Source organism: Coffea arabica, chromosome 4c (genome assembly GCF_036785885.1).
Source record: "Coffea arabica cultivar ET-39 chromosome 4c, Coffea Arabica ET-39 HiFi, whole genome shotgun sequence".
NCBI lineage: Eukaryota > Viridiplantae > Streptophyta > Magnoliopsida > Gentianales > Rubiaceae > Coffea > Coffea arabica.
In genome coordinates, this window is record NC_092316.1 from 13,467,409 (window position 1) to 13,491,901 (window position 24,493).

Here is a 24,493-nt window from a genome sequence, read left to right on the forward strand (position 1 = left end):
AGATATTATATCCTATTTTCAACTAAAAATTAAATTTCTGAATTTTCCACGTTAGAATGACGGCAAATCTGAAGTCCAAACACATGTCCTGAGATATGTGCTCTTTTTTTGTTCTCTATGTTCTTCTTTTACTTTTTTTTTATATATTTTGCATTTATTTTGATATTTCATCAACTTTGTTTTCACTACAACTTTTATCCTCACTTTTCCATTTGTTAAATATTATTTTGGGGTTAACTTTCTTCATTGGAATTTTTTATTTTCCTATTTTAAAAGTCCTCAAGAATTTTTAAAGTAACAGTTAAACTTTTTCTTAATTATTAGTTTTACTAGATGTGGTGTATTTTGGTGAGAATAGGGTGTGATGTCTATTTTACCTATTTTACCCGTAAAATCATTATCGAATGGTAGCACATGACCTTTTTCTAACTAAAAAGTCATCAAAATGGATATAGGAACTAAAATGACATATTTTGTTTATCTGAAGGATGGATTTTCATCATTTTAAAAGTGACGGGCTAAAAAGATGTAAATGCAATATGTGAGGGACTATTTGCATCATATTTCCTTTTATTATGGTCAGCCATTAAGGATGGATTTACAGAGGGTGGGCAGGGGCAACCAACGCCTCCCCTCCCTATAATTTTGTAAAATCTATATAGGCCCCTTAAAGTTTTCTAAAACTTATAAATGAAGCCTTAATTTTTAAATCAAAATTTGTCCCTTTGCCTCCCCCAATGTGTTGTCAATATTTAAATCAACTAAGTAATCTTCTTTGATTTTTCTTTGAAAATGATTTATATTTGAAAGAAATAAAATTATATCCTATATTTTTTTAACAAAACTGATCCAAACGAGTTTTCTTGACAACCATGTTTGGGCCCCTATTCCCAACCCATAGACAAGGCACGGACTGCCTCTTAATGCATGGTATGGATTGCAACTTACATGTACTAGTGCGTTCCACCTATTGCTCTGTTCGTTCAAACAATTCCACATCGGCTTATAATTAAACAACTTGATCAATTTTTCAGAAAATATATTGTATGGTAGTAGTGATATGATAATGCATTAGGAGAACTGGCAATATATGAAGTGTGGGGGGTTTTTGGGGAATGGAAGAAACTCTTGAAAATTAAATATAAATATTTTGCAACTCTTAAAAAAATAAATATTGAATTTTTCTATAAGAAAAATTCAAGGAAATTAACCAATATATAGTATTAGATTAAGATTTTAAGAGAACAAGAGAAGGCCTTCATATAACTATTCGAAAATTTTATAGGGGTTAAAAGAAGTTTCCAAAATTTAGAAGGGGCTCTTCCGGTAAATGGTAAGATTTGAAAACATAAGTACGAATGACAGAGGCGGAGGAAGTTAGCTATGTTCCAATCTATCTACAATGAATACTAAATTAGTTCTTTGTACAAATGTATTGAACAAATAATGTAAAGAATAATTAGTTGAAACTTGAAAGGTGAATTTAGCCCCTTACTCGTCAACTCGCCATTGAGATATTATGATGAGAGGCGCTTTGAAATTGAGCAACATTAGTAACGGGACAAATTTCATATGCTCATGTACGTGAGAATAGTTGGTAAATCTGGAATGTGTCCAAGCAATTATATTGTAACTAGGTAATTGTTGGTAACTAATATTATGTTGCAAATTGTGTAAGATATTAAGTTTGGGGTGTAAAATGAGAACAATTGAATATATAAAGGATGCAAAGTCATATAAGTCCTTACTAACACATCAAACAAGCAATGCCTAGGAACATTACATAAACACATATATAGGCAGCTATTTCCAAAGAGAGATACTACATATATATAAAGGGAAAAGACAGAGGAGGATATAAAACAATTGCAGTAAAAGCCTAAAAAGAATATAAAAGAACAGGAAAATGGCAAAAAAAATAAGATACACAAATAAGATACTAAAATCTCTTGAACTGACATAAATAACCTTACAATTAACAAAATTTGTATACCACTTTTGTGACTTAAGTACTTATTTGAATAATATAATTGTTGAGTCGACAAAAGGTCATAATCAAAAGGGTTTATCTGCACTTATACTAACTAATAAAAACTCCCCAAAATATCGTATTTCTAACTTTTTAGTGGAAAGATTACACAGTGTCTTTCTATTTAACACAACTTCTTTATTTAACCTTTGTTCTTACAAATAATTTCTTTTCACAATGAATAAAAAGATTTATGACTCAAAGAAAACAAAAATTTGCATTCCTACAGAACTTGTTGGTTATAATTAGAATATAAGTTGAAAATGAAATTTAGGGTGCATCCAGTTTTAAGTTTCTAGTCCGATAATGGTTGGGAAGGACACTTATGATAAGGAAGAAAGGAGAAGAAAAGGCAAAAGTGTAAGACAAACAAAAAGTCAAGGAAAAAGAAAAAAGAAATATATTGATTAATCTAATTGGCTGTGCCTTTCATATTTTATAAGTTTGATACATCTTGATTTTTTGGTTTTCCCCAACATGTCTTTCTTTTTATTTTGACAGTGCAATGCATTTTTAAACGTTCAAAGGCAAATGCCACAAATCTAATATTTAGAATTAAAATTAAAGATATGGATGGTGAGAACATACTTAACCTTGAAGGGAAGTGGGCTGAGAGAGGTGGTGTTATTACATGACATACAGTCAATAAGCCATACAGATTAGGCTAGTATCCCTCTCCTACGTAACGGGTATTTTACCTAAAAAAGGGCAAAAAATATATATATAAAAAAAAGACTCCATATAATTAAGCTAACCTGTGAAAAGCATTTTATGGTTTCAAATCATACATTCCGGTTTCTCAAGATTTGAACTAATTTGAAACAGCAATAAAAATCATCAAAACTAATTGAGGCAGATGAAATGATAGAATTATCTTAATATATTCAAGCAAAACAAACTTTCCAAGAACCGTCCTAATTAATTAAATTTATGGAGAAACACTTTATTGTTAAGCCAACCTATGAAAGAACCCTCTATGATTACTGATTGTTGTCATTAGCATTCTCCACCTTCGATCGTCCCCTTCCCCTTCACCACAACCCCCTTTGTCCCCTTTTTCCTCCTCTCCCTTTCCCTCTCCTGCACCCCCTTCCCTTCCTATGCAACCCCTTTCCTGCACCTCCTCACCTTCTTTCTATGACTAAATTTATCATAGGAGAGAGAGGATAGGCTTTGAGGAAAGGGTGATTTGGTCACAACCTCTTCTCTCTCTCTTTCACAACAAATTATGGTCATTGGAAGGAGAAAGGATGCGAAGAAATGGCTGTGAAAGGAGAAAAGGGAGCGGGATGCAAGAAAGGTGGTGATGGAGAAGAGAATGGTGGTGGCAAGAGGGGAGTGGTGGTGGAGGAAGAGATGGGGGTAGTATTTTATTTTTATTTATTTATTTAATGTATAGAAATAAGGTGAGTTTATTTAGGAGTTTTTATTTATTTATTTTATGTATAGAAATAAGATGAGTTATATTTGAAAATTTTTATTTATTTGTTTATTGTACAGAAATAAGGTGAGTTATATTTGAGAGTTTTTATTTATTTTATGTATAGAAATAAGATGAATTGTATTTAGGAGTTTTGGATTGTTTTTGAGAATATTATAAGTTCTCAGGGGTTTAATAGGTATATCAGCTAAAAATTTGATTTAAAAAATTATTTTCCAGGTCCAGCACGTGCAATAGAGGCACGTTTATCTCAAACTCATTAATTTAAATGATTTTTGTTGATTTTTCACGTTAGTTCAAACCACGAAATACTAAATTGTATGACTTGAAATCATAAGAGGCTTTTTCTATAGGTTTGCTTAATCATAAGGGGCTTTCTGCATTTTACCATTTTATTTAACTTTATTTAACTTTAAGGATATGATAGGTATATCATCAGAATTTTTATTTGTTTCCAGTAAATACTCACAAAAGAGGTGCGTGTATCTCAAACGGATTAATTCATACGATTTCTATCACTTTTTTAAAGTAGTTCAAACTACAAGGTATTGGAATGTATGTTTTGAAATTATAGGGACTTTTTTGTATTTTATCCAAAAAATTAAAATGATATGTTTCATCTCACAAATTTTAGAAAAAAACTATTTTTTTGTCCTTTACTTTTAAAATGAAGCTAATCAATCCCTCACAGTTTTAAAACAATGCAAATCAATGCCAAAATGACAACCTGATATAGATTTCAAGGGTAAAATTGAAACATCACTTTAGTGTTAACCAAATCTAAGTATATCTGACATATACATCATATTAAGTCAATAGAAAAAGGAAAAAAATTCAAAATTACAGCATAAGAAAAACCTTCTCTCTTAAAAATTAAAAATTTTGAGAAAGTGATATTAGGTGAACATAAAAAAAATTAAAATTATGACATAAAAAACAAACCATTCACTTTAAAAAAGAAGAAAATTTTAAAAATTATAACATCAAAAACAAACCCTTCACTCTAAAAAGTTTTAAAATTTTTGAATTATAAAATTTTGATTGTTTCTTTTTGTGTTGACTAATGTCATTGCCTCAAAAAATTTTAACTTCTTTTAGGCAGAAATGTTTATTTTTTATGTCATAATTTTTATTTTTTCATTTTATAGTGACTTAATGTCATGTACGCATCATATGTAGCTAGATTTGGAAGAACTAAGATGATGTTCCAATTTTATATCTAAAATCTATATTATATTATCAATCTGGAACTAATTTGTTTCATTTTTAAAATGTGAGGAACTAGCTTGTAGCATTTTAAAAATGAGAGATAAAAAATATTTTTTGCCAAAAGTAAAAAATGAAATAGGTCATTTTTTCAACAAAAAATGCCATACACATTAATTATCTTTGCATGTTAATTGGTTCCATCATCAATTATGTGGCAAATGTTATGTAAATAGGTGGGGTATTAATGAGGTCAGATTCCCGCTCTGCTCCAAAAAAGAGAAAGCAGAGGTAAATGATGGAAAATTGACTTGATAAGAGAGGAATCTAGTACATTTTTGTTCTTTTTCCACCTATAAAGGTGCTTTTGTAAGCCTAGATCCAGAATTTCTTGAAAAGTTTTGTCTGATCAGATTAGTGGTATTGGTGATTTAGTTCCGCTCAGTTCCCCTCTTAACCCCTTTGATCATCCCCTAGGAGTAGGTCTAAATTATAATATATCGTGTCTGAAAAAAAAAACCTATAAAGGTGCCTTGGTTTTGGCTTGTGGAAAATTGATCGTTGCTTGTTCATACCAGGACCAAGGCTTTACTGTAGCATCCAAAACCGTGGACCTATAAAAATGTCTTGGTCATGGCCTGCGGAAAATTGATCATTTTATGTTCATTCCAAGGGCCAAGACTTTGCTGTAGTATCCAAAACCGTGGACCTATAAAAGCGTCTTGGTTATGGTTATAAGTAGCAAATAAATTTATTTAACTAAATTTATTCATATCTGTTCACGAATAGACGAACTAATAGTTTGAAAAAAAAAACGGAGTTATTATTGAACTAAACTAACCAAATTTCAATTAAATTTTGTTAAATGGAACCTACCAGGTTGCTATACTACTTATTGCAATTTAAAAGTGCAAATTCAATATAGAGAAATCCCAATTCATCAACTATATAATTATTGCGCATTCATGAATATAGATTTTGGGAATGAAAATTAAAAAATTTTAATAATATTATATAGGTATAAAGCAAAACTTGTTTGTTAATGATCCACCCCAAAGCCATCTTGAATCTATCATGATTCCACTTGAATGTTTCTTAAAAAAAAAAAAAAAAAACTTGTTTTCAAATCATTGTAACTTAGTTTTGAAAAAAAAAAAAACTTGTAACTGTGAATTAGTGCATGAGAAATTTAACTATTAAACACTAGTTATTTCATTCTTCATCCTTCGTATACTTTGTTTGATATCCACCGTCCCAATACTAGTAGCGGTAATATGTCACTACTACAATCCTAATAATCATTTCTTTCACGTCTCAGTCTCAGGGCGGGGTGCTTGCGCTAGCATTCCTTGTCTCGTCTGCTTTACCTTTTTTATCCCCCTTTTATCTAATGGGGAGAAGAAAAATTAGAAAAGCTGAAAAGAAATGTAAAAGAGAAGGCATGTCTCCAGAAAACGTCAAACCTACAATTGAAAGTGGACGATATTTGCGTCGCATTCTTTCGGTAATCTCATCTCAGATGCAAAAGTTTGCTGGGATAGTTCTTGGATTGTGCAGCAACTGGCTCTTTGTTTTTTTTGCTACTACAGGATATGATACCATGACAATAAAGTAGACAAGTGGATCTAGCTTCTTGATCACTCCAAGCATTTGAGAGGTTCTTGTTTTTTTTTTTTTTTTTTTTCAACAAATGATAACAGCTTTATAGATATTAACACTTGATAATACAAGGATTAATTTGAGAGGTTCTTGTTGAAAGGAAAGAAATCCAAAGGGCCCTGTTTGTTGTTCAGCTTCTACTGTTCCTAATTTTCACCATGAAAATTGTTATTTGGTCTCTGCACAAAGTTGTTGGTAGATGTCTGCGATGTTACAATGAGTACCATTAATTAGGTCTTAAATATCTTGAAAGATTTTGCACTCCAAAAGGTAGTATAAATAAAGCTAAAGTACAATGACAGGATCGACGGGATGAAATAACCGAGGAGCAAAATTCAATAATGTGTCCAGATTATGAAATGGAAGAGATGCGCTTGATTACTGTAACTTATTAAGGACAGCAGAAAAGGTGAACATGATGGAAAGAAAGGATCTCAGGCAAATAATAAGATGAAGGCAAGGATAAAGATGAATTATTCCACCGTCCCAAAACACGCCAGCAGCAGCACCTTTATCTTTTTTGGAGGGCTCCCAGACGTCCCTACCATGTAAATCGAACTGCTTTCTTTTTGACTGGAAGAGAAAATGAACCACGTGAGAATCGAGCCTCTCTTCCGAGATCAGTTAAAAACAACAGAGATTAGAAGTTTTGCAGCTGCACCTAACAGGCAAAAGCTTCTCCTCCTTTACTAGTTGTTCAAAGCAAAGCTCACTTTACCACGATGGCTGACCCTGCTCTCTCTTTTGTTATTGAGAGAACTGGCGATCTGCTGATTCAAAAAATTGTTTTCCTGAAAGGCGTTCGACCACAAGTTGAGAGACTTCGAAATGATCTGGCCCGGATGCGGTGTTTCCTGAAAGATGCAGATCAAAGGCAAGATGAAGAGGAGAGGATTCGCCACTGGGTTTCTGAAATCAGAGATGCTGCCTACGATGCGGAGGATATCATTGAGATATTTGCCAGCAAAGTTGAGTTCTTCACAAAGGACGAGGGATTGGTCACCAAATTGACATATTATCCCTTGAAAATTGTGAACTTCTACAAGATAGGTAAAGAGATTGAGTCCTTACAGATGAGGATCAATGACATAGCTGATAGCCGTGAAAAATACGGTATCAAAAATCTTGGAGAGGGGATGGGTACACATGGAGAAGAGCTTCAACGGCTCCGGCGATCCTCTCCAATTGGTGAGGACAAGGATATTGTGGGCTTCGAGAAGATAACAAAATCCCTGGTGAAAGAACTTTTGAAAGGGGACAAAAACCGCCGGGTGGTTTCGATCATTGGCATGGGAGGTGCTGGTAAGACAACTCTAGCCAAAAAAGTTTATAACCATGCTGATGTCAGGGCAAGATTCAACTGCCGTGCTTGGGTATGTGTCTCTTCAAGCTATGATCACAAAAAGATACTAAGATCAATCATAAAGCAATTAAATCCAAACGATGACAAGCTATCTGAAATGTTGGAAAAGATGGAAGTGGAAGAGGAAGTGTTGGAAGAAAGGCTCTATAAAGATCTCCAAGACAAATGTTGTCTTGTAGTACTTGATGATGTATGGAAGGAAGCAGCGTGGGATTGTCTATCCAGGAGGGCATTTCCTGATGTTGGCACATCAAGTAGATTGCTGCTTACAAGTCGCAATCGGGAAGTTGCCGTACACGCAGATGCTCTTAGCAACCCGTGTGAGTTGAAAACTTTGGGACAGGAAGACAGCTGGCAGTTGTTTCTCAAAAAGGCCTTAGGTCATGGGGCTAATGCTGGGTGTCCTCCGGATTTGGAAGGAGTAGGCAGAGAGATTGCAAGGAGATGTGCCGGTCTGCCACTAGCCATCACGGTTATAGGTGGTCTGCTACTGGGCAAGAAAAAGTTGAAGAGTGAATGGGAGAAAGTTCTCAACAACTTTAGAGCATACCTATCAAGCAGCCAGAGTGAAGCAGGGGCAATTCTGGAATTAAGTTATGCAGACCTTCCTCCCTGAAACTTTGCTTTTTGTATTTGGGTTTGTTTCCTGAGGACTCCTTGATTTCTGTGCGCAAGTTGATCCATATGTGGGTTGCAGAGGGAATAATGCAGAAAAGAGAAGCAAAAATTTTGGAGGAAACTGCAGCATATGATGATGTGGAGTGACTTTGTAGCAGAAATATGGTCCAAGTGGCGGAAATGACTGTTGATGAGAGGATTAAAAGCTGTAGAGTCCATGATGCACTGCGAGAGCTTGCAATCAGAAAGACACCAGAGATGATGAAATATCAGCCAAATCCAGGTACCTTGCTGCTCATATTCTCCCTCTGGATAAAAATTATTTTGGGTCTTCGGCCCCTCCTCTCCGGTCTCTGCTTTTTTTCAATATCCACGGTTACAGGGAAAACATTAGTCTTAGCTTCAAAAGTTTCAAAAAGCTTAGGATATTAGACCTTGAGAATGCTGAGATGGGTTATAATTTGCCAAAAGAAATTGGTAAAGTCAGGCTTCTAAGGTACCTCGGTTTAAGACGCACATCTATTGGAAGGCTCCCTCATTCCTTCGGTTGCTTGCGAAACCTACAAACTCTTGACATACGGAACATTAACCGAGTGATAGTTTCAAATTTCATTTGGAAGCTTGAAAGTTTACGGCATTTATATGCATATAAAATGGAATGTGATGTGCCTCTTAAGATTGAAGGATTGAGGAATCTGCAGACTCTGTCAGGCATTCGCTTTGATGACATTATGCACAATAACATGATAACTCTGACAAGTCTTCAGAAACTGGGGATTTGGGTGGATGACGGATCAGACATAGGCAAACTCTGCATGCATTTATCTGAGGTTGGAAGCCTAAAGACGTTACGTCTTTATTGTAATGTAAGACGCGAGTGGCCAACTGTATGTGGACTTTCTAAGCTCCATCATGTAACAGAGCTTAAGCTATGCGGGATGGGTTTGACAACGCTGCCTCCAGATTTCCCTTCAAATCTCTCTCGCTTGTCTTTGAGTTTCACACGTCTCGAGCATGATCCAATGCCAGCACTAGAGAAGTTGGGACAGCTGTCGTTCCTCAAAATGGAATTTTCATATTGGGAACCACAGCTAGTCATTTCTACGCATGGGTTTCACCAATTGAAATTCCTTGAGCTCAACTTCCAACATGGTTTGAAGGAAATAAAGGTGGAGAAAGGTGCACTGCCACAGCTCCAGTGCCTGAGAATCAGGAAGTGCCTCTCATTAGAGAAGTTGCCGGAAGAGCTGAAGTACATATCTACTCTTGAAAAGCTTGAGCTTGTAGACATGCCAGAAGATTTGATCAGTAGGCTTGATGCGGACATGATATCCAGTATTCCAAACCTCAGGATATTTTGACTCTAGGATCTCGCAGAAGTAAGGAGGTTCATATTTGTAATTCCCGCGTAGAATGGATGTTATGTAGTGTAGTGATTAATAAAATTATTTCAAGTATTTATCAAAATACTAGAGAATTGTTTCCCACACAATGCGTGGGAGTGTTAGACCTGTTGAAAAGGCCATTGATTGTGTATAGAATAGTTTCTCCTGAATGATATCCCTTGGGTAATATTTTCTACTGAATTATAATTACAGTAGCGCGATGCAAGGCACATTAAAAGGCATAAATCAATATATCATGATGCATGCTCCACGGAGGGTCATAGAAACCTAAACAACAAAGGATAGCAATAAAGAACAATTAGGCTCTCAGAAGGGAAGAGGAGAAACAAAGTACACCTGATATTTGAAGTTAACCAGAAGTTGTAGTGTCAAAGCCCAAAGTGCCCTCAGAGATGTTCATGCGATACCCACTGAAGCAAACCATTATAGCAGCAGGGTAATTAAAGCAAAGTTCATGTCCATGCGCAAAACCAGAGAAACAAATATAACAAAGATAGCTGCAACAAAATGATTGAAGAGTGAGATATGTTAAAAGTCTCTATCACTCTAGTTAGGATCTGTCTAGTGAATAATCCCCTTTCAAAGAATTAAGTTATGGAACTTAGAAGTGCTTATCTATGACAGAAATTAATCAGTGCATGACCAGCATCAACTTCCTAAAACCAAAATTGAAACAAAAACCAAATTATATCAAACAAATGATGATTGACTGCAGATTCTACTTATTGATCCCCAAAACATGTGAAAAATTAAAACCAAGACGGTAGGAGCAGTGTTTTGAAAACCGGACCGGACCGGCCGGTTCGACCGGTTGAACCGCGAACCGGCCATGGCTCCAGTCCGGTTCAATGCCAGGTTTGACTTTGTCAAGAAACCGGTCAAAAACCGGTCGGACCGCTAAACCGCTGAACCGGATTTGAACCGATTATTTCCGGTTTTTGAGTTTTCCTTTTTTTTTTTTTTTTTTTTGCGCAAAATGTAGTTATCAAGATTCGAACTCAAGACCTTTGTAATAGAAGACCAATGTAGTAACCGTTGCACTATCACATCTTATTAGTTTTTTTTGATAACTTATTTATATAAAACAAACACTCATATTTCTTTTGTTCCATTTTTTTCACAAAATATCATCCTTTCATGACTCTTTCTTTTTAATCTTCAACACACACACACACACACACACACTCTCTCTCTCTCTCTATCATCTTTTCTTTTGCCACTCATTTTTTAATCAAACCTCTTTATTTTTAATTTATTGATGTTTTCTTCCATATTTTAATTTTGTTTTTGTCCATTAAATTTAAAAAAGTTAAAAAAGAATTATTTTTCTTTAACCCAATTTATTTAATACCACAACCACTCACTTTTATCTAATTTTTTGTTTCTTATCAAATTTGCATTTCTATTTTCAATTCTCTTGATTTTCTTCGAACTCCAAATTTCCTTTTTTAAATTGTAAATTTAAATTCCAAAATGTAAATTAAAATTTAAGTTCACAATGTCTAAATTCTCATAGACGTGAATTTTGTATAATTTCAAATATTGTGATATTTTTGGATTATATTTAAGATTTTTTTGGTAGATATAATTGAAATTGAGATGAAATTTATTTGTTTTAACTTATAATTTAAAAAATTTATTTTTAAAAATCCAAGTTATTCAAAAATAGTAAACTTTTCATCATATAAAGTATTAAATTATCCATTACATGTCTTATTTTGTGCACATATATATTTATTAAATTATTTTTAAAAAAATTCATTGAACCGAGGTTGAACCGGTCCGACCGGTTGAACCTCGACCCTTTCACTTCACCGGTTCGATTAACGGTCCGGTTTTTAAAACATTGGGTAGGAGCTGAGAAAGTATTCTTTGACTGGTCTTTGGTCCTAACCACGACAGTCACTAACACGACAATGCAGTTAACGGCAAAATTAATGTTTCATAACATATAATTGCTGCATAAAATTTCTGGGTTCCTCCTGGCTTAATGAAATTGATGTTTCTAGGTCTATCAATGTATTGTTTCCAATGGAATTCATCCAACAATAAATCAACATACCACAAGACTGGAACAAAAAAAATTGATTAATTAAAAGATATAGAGAAGATACACAAAATGATCAATCAGGCTTAGATCTGTAAAAAGAGGAGGCAAAATGGAGGGAGGCACCACCATGGTTGCAAATTCCCAGTTACATATACGAATGAGTTCCATCTCATCCCAGAAGCCATCTGGGTTGCCAGCCAAGATATGGGTTTGAATTTACCTCTATGCATTTCGCCATCAATAACTCAATAAAAGATTTTCATCGTTCCTGCCAGGAAATATACACAAACCTCAATGCCCAAAAGCAAAAATGCGAGAATAATTATGATTATAGAGCAAATACGAGAGTAAGAAATTACATGAAACAATTTAAAAAGGCGAAATTGAACTAAATATACCTCTCTTAGCTCTCTCTCTCTCTCTTAGTCAAATGACACAAATGTCCAGTTTACATGACATGGCAGATTGAGGTTTCTTAGCTGCTGATGAGTATGGCCACTATAAAAACAAATGCCAACCCAAAAGCTAGTTTACCAACAAAATTCAAACTAATATAGAAAACATTAGCATCCAGATGAAACGAGGTGAATACGGCAATCTTAGGGCATGAGTTTCGGAGCTGACACAATCTACATACCATATTCATGAAGAGGAGCATCATAAGCATAGCTAGTGGCAATAAATTGTCCACCACCTATCCTGCTCAAGTTTGTTCCTCCATGATATTGCCATAAAGACAAGAAACTAAGAACACAATCACAATAGTAATTTAGTAGGAATTTGAGGAAAAATAATTTTAAAGCACTAAACTTTACCATGTAGTAATAGTTAATTAAAAAGCCCCATTTTCAATAAATTCTGCAAGAGAAAATGCCAAGTCTTTAGCCGGATGGTAAGTTACTACACCTCTGAATTCAATAAACTTGGAAAAAATGGATAAAAATAGAGTCACTTCCTGTCATAAAACTCCAAGAACCACGTGTAACTCTCTATAAAAAAAAAAAAAAAGAAGCAATAACTGACCGTCTAGTTCAGGTTTCTAACCACATCTTGGGTTTATAAGCCTTATTTGGGGAGAAATAGTCACAGTAGAAGCCGTTGCATGTATTTGTCTGGGCAAAAGTAAAACAGACATACTATTAGGGTATTTATTATCCTCTACTTCTTGAACATACTATAAGGACATTTATAAAAGTATAAGCTACGTTGTACTGGTCTAATACAACTTGAAAAATCTTATTTTATGTATATTGTGCTATTTAAATAAATGATCCCCATTAATTCTGAATTTCACATTATCTACACCTTAAATGAAGCATAAGCTCAACTCAATGCTAAGCTTATAGGAAATGTCTACAAGGCATAAGCTATTCAACAAGATGCTTTTCAATGTACTAATCCTAGTTCACCACCTTGTACATCACATATTAAATAAAATACTATGACTTAACCATCATTTTGATGATAAACTATTAATATTAGCCTATTATAAAACGTGACTTACTATCATTATCTAGTGATAAGTTACTAATGCCATTAATACACCAGGTACCAATGTTAAGTAATACATGTAAAGCATCTAACGATTTTCTTATTATTTCAAAAAGTTGTCCATAGCCCACTAGTACGATTGCTGGAAAAGTAGTAGTTCAGTCTTAAAATCTTGCCTCTTGCACACTACTTTGTCCGTTAGGGAACAATGAATCAAAGAAAAGCTCTGGAGATTCTTTTTTATTTTTAGAAAAAAATATTTATGCACTTTGTTCGCTCATTTGAAAATGGTTTGGCTTTATTTTACTGAGTATTCATCATGGTCCACTGAATGATTCAATGGGAACTTAGATCTACTTAATCATGCATAGCTACACACAAATTAACAGTGGCATTTTGTGAAGGTTCCAACAACATTCGCTAAATAATGGTAGTTCTTCACAGTAGTGTCAAAGATTTAGGAATCTTTCTTATCTCAAGGATGTAAGGAAGGATGATCAAGGTGTTTCGTTCTATTGTTGGGAATGTATTGACTAATTCTAATGCTATATGTTAAACTAATTAATCCATAGCTTGAAAATCAGTTTGTTGTGTTTGACAAATATGTTGAAATAATTGTCTCAAAGGCTGAGAAATATGTGTAATACATTGAAGCAAATATGTTGAATCGATCTCAATTTGCTTTTGACAAAAATGTAATTTTTGAGGACAAAATAGAGCCATGAATAGATGAACACCCCTGAGGTTGTGGTGAAAGTCTTTAATGCTTAAATTTCTATGAAAATTAGTCTAAAATCCAAAATGCATTTCTATTAGCCATCAATGGAGAGTTCGAAGACAGGCCCTTTGTTCCCCTCCAAAGAAAAACCAGCATAAAAATAGGAAGTTAGATATAAGGGACTCTTCCAGTTTAGCATAATTTAACGCAAAATTAATCATATGCAGTATAGCCCTATTAATAAGTTCCTCTCTCTAGTGGAGGCATTTCTCTCTCTAAAAGAGAGCTTTCTCTCCCTGTGGTGGGAGCTTCAGACAAGCCTCAAAAGCTAATTTTGGAAGGATTCACTTTCAACGCATTCAAGGCACTCTGCTATTGGTGCACTCAATTCGGCCACTACCTTCCTTTTTGGACTTCTTTCATCAGCTTAGGAATTTAAAGGCTGTCGGATCTACAACGGCATTCTGCAGACCAGCACCAACAATCTTTGTAACTGGCTAGGGTGCGAGAACTACTGGCGGTCAAAATCCACTGTCGAAGACAAAAATAAATCCTTTAAACTCTAGCAATTTGTACGTATCGAAGCAGAGGAAGGAGCAGGGGAAGCTGAAGCGACTTTAGAAGAAGGATGCAACAGTAAAAAAAAAAAAAAAAAAAAAACATTCTACTCTCCTGAACCGCAGCTCTGCTTTACTATTTCCAGACCCCTTGGAAACCAGTATGTGCTGGGACAGGTAATTTCATATCTATGTTCTGCTTTCCCAAGCTATCACCTTTTAGTTTGTCTTAGCTCTTCTTTTCCTTTTTAGCTTTTTTCTGGTAGTTTATAGTAGATCCGCCCCTTTTGGGTTACGTCTGGGTTAGCTTTCTTACTCGGAAGGAAGTGTGTGGAATACCATTTGATTTATCTTCTCCATGGCGGAGGAACTGGCTGAGATTTTGCAAAACTTTGATCTCTCCAGTGCAGAGCTCCAAACCACGACCCTAGGACATGAGGAAATAGGTGGGGGGGTTCAAGAGTGTAGAAGTAGCTTGATTGGGAAGGTCGTGGGAGAGAAAGTATCGAACTATACTGGAATCAAGAACTTTGTCATAGCTGCGTGGAGTTTCCCAAGAGAATTACAAGTGGTGGAGCTAGGATCCAATCTGTTCCAATTCATATTACCTTCAGCAAATGATAGACTAAGGATTCTGTCTGGTGGACCGTGGATAGTGGACAACCAAGTGTTGGTGCTAAGCGAGTGGTATGAAGGGATTGAGGAGGATGCTGAGGCTTTCAGGTCAGTTCCTTTATGGGTACAGGTCTGGAATTAACCAGTCCATTGGATGTCAAAGGAAGCTGGGAGAAGGCTTGGGTCAAACTTTCAGTCGGTAAGAGAGGTAATTGTCCCTCAAACAGGTGGGAAAGAAGGAAGACACTTGAAACTTTTTGTGGTGGCAGACATCTCACAACCACTACTGCGAGGTACCATTGTCAAGGTGGGTGAACAAACTAAATGGGCTAGTTTCAAATATGAGAGGTGCCCGGATTTTTGTTATAAGTGTGGTATCATTGGACACAGTGAGAGAAATTGCCAGAGGCAAGATGACAAGGGGCTGGGGAAAAAGGATAACCAATATGGCCCTTGGCTAAGGGCAGGCAATGTGAGGAGTCCCCAGCAGAAGCAACAAGTTGGTACGGTGTACAATCCCCAAAAACATCACTGGAGACTTCAAGATGGGGAGTGGAGGGAGAAAAGGCAATCTGCAGGCCCAGAAAAAGCCCTGCAAACACATCTTGACAATGAAAGTGGTCTAGCTAGGAAGCTTGTGGCTGATACGGGGCTGGAGACAAGCACTGTCAAGGGCCAGGATGGCCAGGAAAATGGGTTGTTAGCAGAGATGAGAGCACTCTCAGAGAAGCTTAATGAATCTGGTAGCAAGGCTGGTTCGGAGTTAACGGAAATTCTACACATTGGACAATCAAAGGGGGGTAATCTGGAACCCAAATTGCCGAGCTCATATGAGGGGACATCTCAACCTGAAGAACAGTTCACAGTTAAACCAGCCTCTGAAGGTCCAATGATGGAGGCTGAACAAGATAACTTGATAATCCAAATCCCATGGGATGATGGACAGAAGGATGAAACTCCAGGTGCTGCATCTACGAATATTACTGTTGAGGGTGGACCAATGATCAAACAAGCGTTGGCTAAACAGTCCAGACGTATCCAAAGAACCTTAAGGTCCCCAAGGACACCTAGGCAACCAGAGGAAAAATTGAACATCAACACAGGTAGGGAAAGGAAAGCTGGGAAAAGGAAAGGGTTCAAGGGGGAGCTTGATATGGATATTGATGAGGACACCATACAGGAGGGTAAGAGGAGCAAGGTGGATTGTATGGATATCTTGACAGCAGCTATGGAGGAGGGGGAGGGGTCCAACCCTTTATGGACCCCAATGGCTAAATGAGAGTCCTGGTGTGGAATTGTCAAGGAGTGGGGAGCCCCTTGACAATTCCCCAGTTGAGAGAGGTGAATAACCTCTCCTCTCCAGACATAGTATTTTTGTGTGAAACCAAAAATAGAAGTAAATATCTGGAAAAAGTCAAAAATATTCTGAGATTTGATGAAGTTGTCATCGTGGATGCTATGAACAAGGCTGGTGGGATGGCAATTCTTTGGAGGGAGGAGATTAGGATAAAACAAGTACTCAAGACTGCCTTTACAATTGAAGCTCAAATTGAGGATAAGGAAAGTAGACGTGATTGGTGGTTTATTGGTATTTACGCTAGCAGTGATGATCAAGATAGGAAACAGCAATGGCTAGTACTCCAAGCTAGGAAAGTTTTGTGGGGAGAAAGATGGATTATGGCTGGTGACTTTAATGACATTGTTTCGAATGAAGAAAAATGGGGTGGAACCTGGAGGGACGAAGGTAGCTTCAAGGCATTCAAAAACTTTATCAATGATAATCAATTGATGGATATTGGTTTTGAGGGTCATCCTGGGACCTGGTGTAATAATTGGGAAGGTGAGGGTGAGATTAAACAAAGACTGGATAGAGGTTTGTGTAGCTATCCTTGGCTCCAAGTTTTTGATAAGGTTAAGTGTAAACACCTGGATTCTTTTGCATATGATCATAGCATGCTGCTTATAGACACACATCCAACAAAATTCAGGAGAAAAAAGAGGTTCTACTTTGACAAAAGGTGGCTCCAACGGGATGAAGTCTTGGATGTTGTTAGACAGGCGTGGGACCAAAGGGACGATGGCTCAAGGATGTTCAAGGTTATGCAGAAAGTGAAAAGGTGTCGAGTAAATCTACTGAAGTGGAACAGTAAAATCCAAGGCAATTCAAAACAAAAAATAGAGCAAATCAAGGACCAAATGCAGCAACTAAATCTGTGTGATGCTGAGGTGAAGCGAGAGAGGAAGAAGAGGCTTAAGAATGAACTGAAAGAGGCTTATAGAGATGAAGAGATCTACTGGGGTCAAAAAGCAAGGGTGCAATGGCTCAAGGCAGGAGACAAAAATACCAAATTTTTCCATGCCAGTGTGGAGGGGAGAAGGAGGAGGAACAAAGTGATCAACATCCAAAGAGAGGATGGCACATGGACTAAGAATGAAGATGAGCTCAGTGTAGAGATATCTAGCTATTATAGAGAACTCTTCAAGACTTCAGATGCAAATGAAATGGAGGAAGTGTTAAATGGTATTCCACACACAATCTCAGGTAGTATGAATGCTAACCTAACAAAACCTGTGGACGAAGGGGAGATTAGATCAGCCCTCTTTTCTATGAATCCTGATAAAGCTCCGGGTGTAGATGGAATGCCTCCCATTTTTTTCCAAAAGTTTTGGAACATAGTTAAAAAGGATTTGGTAGGAGCTGTCCAAACTTTCTTCCACACTAGTCATTTGCTTAAGTCTGTAAATCATACAGCCATTTCTCTCATTCCTAAAATTTTGATTCCCACATCCCTTAAGCACTATAGACCTATTAGCTTGTGCACGACAGTTTATAAAATCATAGCAAAGATTCTAGCTAATAGGTTGAAGCAGGTTCTCCATGCCTGTATCAGTTAAACTCAGTCAGCTTTTGTTCCTGGTAGGCAAATCCTAGACAATATTATGATTTCACATGAGTTTTTACACTTCCTCAAAAACAAACGGCAAGGGAAAGAATGATTTATGGCTGTGAAATTAGATATGTCTAAAGCTTATGACAGGGTGGAATGGGGGTTCCTGGATGCTGTAATGCGGAAAATGGGGTTCAATGACAAATGGAGAAGCTGGATCATGGAGTGTATTTCTACTGCTTCTTACTCGTTCCTGGTTAATGGCGAAGTCAAGGAGTATGTGGTGCCACAAAGGGGCATTAGGCAGGGTGATCCACTGTCACCCTACTTATTCCTCCTATGCTCGGAAGGTTTTTCCAATCTCCTCCAAAAGGCAGCGTCTGAGAAAAGAATTGAAGGCATGGGAATCAGCAGGAGGGGACCAAGACTAACCCATTTATTTTTTGCAGATGACTCTTTGATATTTTGTAAAGCAGATTCCCAGAATGCAGCTGAGCTCAAAAGGTTACTGAACGTTTATGAAAGAGGAACGGGCCAGTTGATTAACCTGGAAAAATCCTCAGTCATCTTCAGCAACAATATGCAGCAGGAAACGAAGGAGGAAGTCAGCCAAGCTCTAGGAAATCTCCATGTTGTAAGCCAAGGCAAATACTTGGGTCTTCCAATGGTGGTCACAAGATCTAAACAGCAGCTGTTTGGATACATTAAATCCAGTATTCAACAAAGACTAAAAAAGTGGAAAAATAAACTTTTGAGTGCAGCAGGTAAGGAGATTATGCTCAAGTCTGTGGCATTGGCTCTGCCAACATACACAATGTCTTGCTTCAAGTTACCTAAAAAGTTGTGCAAGGAGATTAATTCCACAATGGCCAACTATTGGTAGGGTGAGGAGAATGGGAAGAACAAGATTCACTGGAAAGCTTGGAACAAGATATCGAGGGACAAGAAGGCAGGTGGCTTAGGCTTCAAGGATTTGGAGGCTTTCAATCTAGCCTTATTGGGAAAGCAGATTTGGAGGTTGCTCACTCAACCAAATTTGCTGGTCAGTAGAGTTCTAAAGTCCAGGTATCACCCAAAGCAATCAATTTTCAAGTGTAAAGTTGCAGGGAATGCTTCATGGATTTGGAAAGGACTGATGCGAGCTAGGCAGCTGGTTGAAGAAGGAACTCGAAAAAGGATTGGTAATGGTCTGAGTACTAACATTTGGGAGGACAACTGGATTCCTATGACACCAAATGGAAGAGTGACAACACAGCAGCCACAAGGAGTTAATTTGGTTAAGGTGGCAGACTTGATCGTCCAGAAAAGATGGAACAAGAACCTTCTCTTTAGGAATTTCACCTCCACGGATGTTGAAGGAATACTAAGCATCCCCATAAGCTTAGTAGACAGAGAGGACAGCAACTTTTGGATTCATAATTCAAATGGGCTTTATTCAGTGCGATCAGCCTACAGGGTACTAACTGAAGAGCCGAAGGCTTTCGAGCAGGAGCTCAGGGGGCCAGCTAGTACTAGCTGGAGTATCCAAAGTCAGAAAATTTGGAAGTACCTGTGGAAACTGAATATTAAGCATAAAGTGAAGCTTTTCTTATGGAAATGTCTCAACCAAGCATTACCTGTAAGACACCTCATTCACAGTAGAACACAACAAGGTGATCCTATTTGTAGAGTATGCGGAGAAGAATGCGAAACAGTTGAACATGCATTACTCAACTGTAACCATGTTAAACTGGTGTGGAGAATGGCAACTATCCAATGGGAGGGAATTACAAATCTGCAAGGCTGTTTTGGTTCGTGGGGGACCGCGGTGATGGAGGCGAGGTCCAGAAGTGAGGGAGATGAACACATTTCTCTCACGGCTAACATTCTTTGGCAGATTTGGAAGAGCAGAAATGCGACGGAATTTGAAGGTAAGTAGCATCCCCCAATACGAATAGTGCAGAAAGCTCATGAGGAATGGTTGGAATATGGTGAAGCTAATCTCACTGCTTTAAAGAGGAGTACAGAAGAAACAGGAGACCAGCCGCAACCCCCCCAGCAACAAGAACAAACAGCAGGCATTCTGAGATTAAGATTTGCTATCGAAAAGAGCAAAGACAGCCCCCAAATGGGGATTGGAGCAACTGTCTCTTTGGATAACCAACAACTGATGAGAGGATGGGCTCTACGGGAAAGATGTTCTGGCCATAAGCTAATTGATGAACTTACTGCAATTAAGCTACTGATTTGTAAAGCTGCTGTACAGAGTTTGGAGCGGTTAGAAGTTCAGGTCCAGGATAAGCAGACACTCCATCTTATCCAGTGATAAGTGAATATTTAACGTACATTTTGTATGAATTTGGCATTAATTTTTGGTATGTTCTGAGAAGATTAAGCCATATTTGAACTCTTTTGGTGATAATTGCTTAAATATTGATTAAGGTTTCAAAAATTGATAAATGAGTGAATTAATGCGTTAATCTTGTGAATTTGTGAAGGTAATTGATGTATGAAATTCATGCACAAGTTCAAAGGAATATAAGGGTCATCCAGAGGAAAAAGTACACAAGAAATTGGGAGCAAAAATGAAAGAAAAGAGAAGAAGTGAAAAACTGGAAAATTGCTCAACACGGATCCGAGCTCGGATCCATGTGTATAAGAGGGATCCGACCCCTCGTCTGTACTTCTGGCGGAGAGCATCCGAGGTCAGGACGATCCGACCTCGGATCCATTATGAAATCCCTCGGATCCCTCGGATCCGAGCTCGGATCCATTTTCACTCCTCGGATCCGAGGCTCGGATCTGTCTCTTTCCTCAGCAAGTGCAACAGCCGTTTTTCTTTACCTTTTTCACAACTTTTCAGCGATTTTGAGGGACAGAAATCGGTGGCACATGCTTCTGCAACAAAAGAGAAGACCAAATGAGTATGGACAAAAGGAAATATCATATCTTTGACTTCTTTTTACAAAATCTGAGTGGAGGAAATTATGAAGTGAGAGGAATGGAATTTCTTCCACCTTTTATGCAGAAACACTGAGGAGAAGCAAGGGCATTACCATACGTAGCTAGTTTTCTTTCTTGTATCTAGTTTTCTCTCTAGATAGGAGTTCTTGGAGAAGAATTGGAGAGCTTCACCTTCAATTGGCTAAGCTTTCTTTTATCTTTCTTATACTTGTACTTTATGAGGTTTTGCATTAATAAACTTGTGAGTTTGATTGTTAAATCATTCATGAGTAACTAAACTCCTTCATCTAGGGAGTGGATGAAACTTATGGCTAAATAGTATAAATTGAATGTGATTTACACTTGTTATATCTTGTATTAACTTGTCTACTTGTGTAGCTGTGGTTACTTGCTATTGATTGATCACCAATAGTTTGGTTATAGTTGTTATTGTTCAATGAGAATTGGTAATAACAATGGAAACACATAAGTAGAGCTTGAGTTGTATGTTCATGAAAATAGAGATACACTTAGGTGGATTACTTAGCATTTCATGAAATAAAACAGAGTAGTAGTAGTATTTCACCATGAAAATAGGGAAATCTATATTGCTTTAGGCCATTTCATCATGAAAATGAGACTTGGAAACTTTGGAAATGAATCTCTAGTTAAGCAAGAATAATAGCAAGAAGTAAATCCATTCATTTGTGTTGTTTATGCCATAAGTGGAATCTACATCCCTAGAATCTTCCTTAAGTGAAATTTCTCTAATTGCATTCAGCATCTGTTAAACTAGATTTATATACCAGATTTGTAGATTACAGCATTAGATTTTCTCTGCTCAAATTAATTGTTAGTCTAAATAATAGAGAAAATAAGGGCTTAGTAATTGTTTGAATTGCTCCTCGTGGGATCGACCCGATACACATCTTCTACTACAATTGCGACCTGTATACTTGCAGTCCAACGGGTGTAAAATCGGAATTAAACTTGCATTGATACAAAATATCCCGTCAAGTTTTTGGCGCCGTTGCCGGGGAGCGGCAATATTAGGGCCTCATCATCTCTATTAATTTAGATAAATTTCATTATCTTTATTCAAGTTGTTGAATTAAAAGTATAAAAATTTTCTCTTGTTTTTGTTTGTAGTGTATGCACCGATCAAATCGAGGAGTTGTACATTTCGATCCGGAAATTGAAAGAACATTACGCAGACAAAGGAGGAATACATCACATCAAGAGGAACAAGAGGTTTGGCAGCCAATAGAAGATATCTTGATAGAATTACAATTTGAGGAAGAAATGGCAGAAAATGAATCAAATAGGAGAATTCTGCGAGATTTTGCTTTACCGGGAGCACAAGGATCTCAAACTAGCATTGTAAGACCAACGGTAAACGCTAATAACTTTGAGATAAAACCATCACTGATTCAAATGGTACAACAATCTCAATATGGAGGTAATGCTACTGAGGATCCAAATTCTCACTTGTCAACATTTCTTGAAATTTGTGATACAATTAAGTTTAATGGTGTTAGTGAAGATGCGATTAAACTTCGATTGTTTCCATTTTCACTAAGGGACAAGGCTAAGGTTTGGCTACAATCTCATCCTCCAAATACTTTTACTACTTGGGATGAATTAGCTAAGGCTTTTCTTAATAAATTCTTTCCACCTGGAAAAACTGCTAAATTAAGAATGGATATAACTAGTTTTCTCAACAGGAAGGAGAGACATTGTATGAAGCTTGGGAGCGCTATCGGGAATTGCAACGAAGATGCCCTCATCATGGTCTACCCGATTGGCTAGTAGTCCAAACATTTTACAATGGTCTCACCTATCCAACAAAGACACATGTAGATGCAGCAGCGGGAGGAGCTTTAATGGGAAAGACAGCTGAGGAAGCTCAGCAATTGATCGAAGAAATGGCTGCTAACAACTACCAATGGGCAAACGAACGAGGTAATTCAAGGAGAACCGCAGGTATGCTTGAAGTAGATACCTTGAATATGTTAAGTGCAAAAATGGATAATGTGGTTAAGATGCTTAATAGGCAAGTTGGTTCTAGTTCTAATCAAGGAGTAGTTGTTGCAAGTTGTACCATTTGCGGCGGAGATCATGATGATTTTATGTGTTCTAGCAGTGAACAGGTTCAATATCTCAACAATTACAACCGTCCACCCCAAAACAATCCATACTCCAATACTTATAATCCAGGATGGCGTAATCACCCGAATTTTGGATGGAAAGATCAAGGGAACCAACAAAGACCAATTAATCCACCAGGTTTTCAACAAAAGCAAACACTGCATGAGTCCAAACCAGCTTGGGAATTGGCAATCGAAAAGCTAGCCAATGCATCAAATGATAAAATTGAAAAGTTAGCTAGTGCCACTACTCAACGGTTTGAAAGAATTGAGGGAAGAATGGAGCAACTCACTAATATGTACAGGAATGTTGAGGTCCAATTAGGCCAAATTGCCAATGCGGTTAATAATCGCAACCAAGGGGATTTACCTAGCAAAACTGAAGTGAACCCAAGGGAGCATGTGAAGGCCATAACCCTCCGTAGTGGTAAGGAATTAGTTGAGCCGCCAGTAGTTGGAAGTGGAAGAGAGTTTGAAAAAAGAGAGAATAAGAAATTGAGTGAGTTAAAAGAGGGAAGCAAGGAAGAAAAAGGGAAAGAAAAGATAGAGGAAAATGAACTGCAAATGGAAGATGCAACACCAATTCCTCTACCGGTGCCATTCCCTCAAAGATTGAAGCCTTCAAGAAATGACAAAGAATTTGAGAAATTTGTCAACATTTTTAAACAATTACATATTAACATTCCTTTTGTGGATGCTATTTTGCAGATTCCTTCGTACGCGAAGTTTCTCAAGGAGATAATGACCAAGAAAAGGAAGTTGGTAGACAGTGAGACAATTGCATTAACAGAAGAATGTAGTGCAATCATACAAAACAAATTGCCACCCAAATTGAAAGATCCAGGGAGTTTTACAGTTCCTTGCACTATCGGTAATGTAGAATTTTCTAAAGCACTTTGTGACCTTGGTGCAAGTGTGTCATTGATCCCTTTAACTGTGGCTAGGCAATTGGGGTTGAAAGAGTTGAAGCGTACTAACATTTCCTTGCAATTGGCTGACAGGTCTATTAGACATCCAATGGGCATATTGGAAAATGTGCTCATTAAAGTGCAGAAATTTATTATTCCTGTCGATTTTGTTGTTTTAGATATGGAGGAAGATGTAAATATACCTATTATACTTGGTAGACCATTTCTGGCCACTGCAGGTACAATAATAGACGTCAAACGAGGTAAGTTTAAGTTTCAAATCGGTGAAGAGGAAGTGGAATTTGATTTGAGTAAAGTAGAGAAATATCCCTCTTTTACCGACCATGTTTATTCGGTTGACATATGTGATGAATTGGCATTAGAAATGAGTCAAGTAAATCTTGATAATGATTCTCTCGAACTTTGTCTTAATGGTATAGGTATACAAGAGGAACAGATTGAAGAAATGACTGAA

General features: G+C 37.0%; 2 protein-coding genes and 1 non-coding gene across 3 annotated transcripts; 2 read left to right on the top strand and 1 right to left on the bottom strand.

Moving 5' to 3' along the window:
* The first annotated feature begins 6,569 nt into the window (after window positions 1–6,569).
* Window positions 6,570–9,902, top strand: LOC113739915 (putative disease resistance protein At1g50180). The gene has a single exon (XM_027267331.2). It carries the CDS (start codon window positions 7,058–7,060, stop codon window positions 8,312–8,314), a length of 1,257 nt encoding a protein of 418 aa, XP_027123132.2. The 5' UTR covers window positions 6,570–7,057; the 3' UTR covers window positions 8,315–9,902.
* LOC140004692 (disease resistance protein RPP8-like) lies at window positions 8,497–9,677 on the top strand. Its single transcript, XM_072044833.1, has 2 exons — window positions 8,497–8,599; window positions 8,749–9,677. Exons 1-2 carry the CDS (start codon window positions 8,497–8,499, stop codon window positions 9,675–9,677), a joined length of 1,032 nt encoding a protein of 343 aa, XP_071900934.1.
* A 12,750-nt stretch (window positions 9,903–22,652) lies between the features above and the next one.
* On the bottom strand, window positions 22,653–22,758 carry LOC113740487 (small nucleolar RNA R71). Its single transcript, XR_003460483.2, has one exon. It is a non-coding gene; the product is annotated as a small nucleolar RNA R71 (small nucleolar RNA).
* Window positions 22,759–24,493: the final 1,735 nt, after the last annotated feature.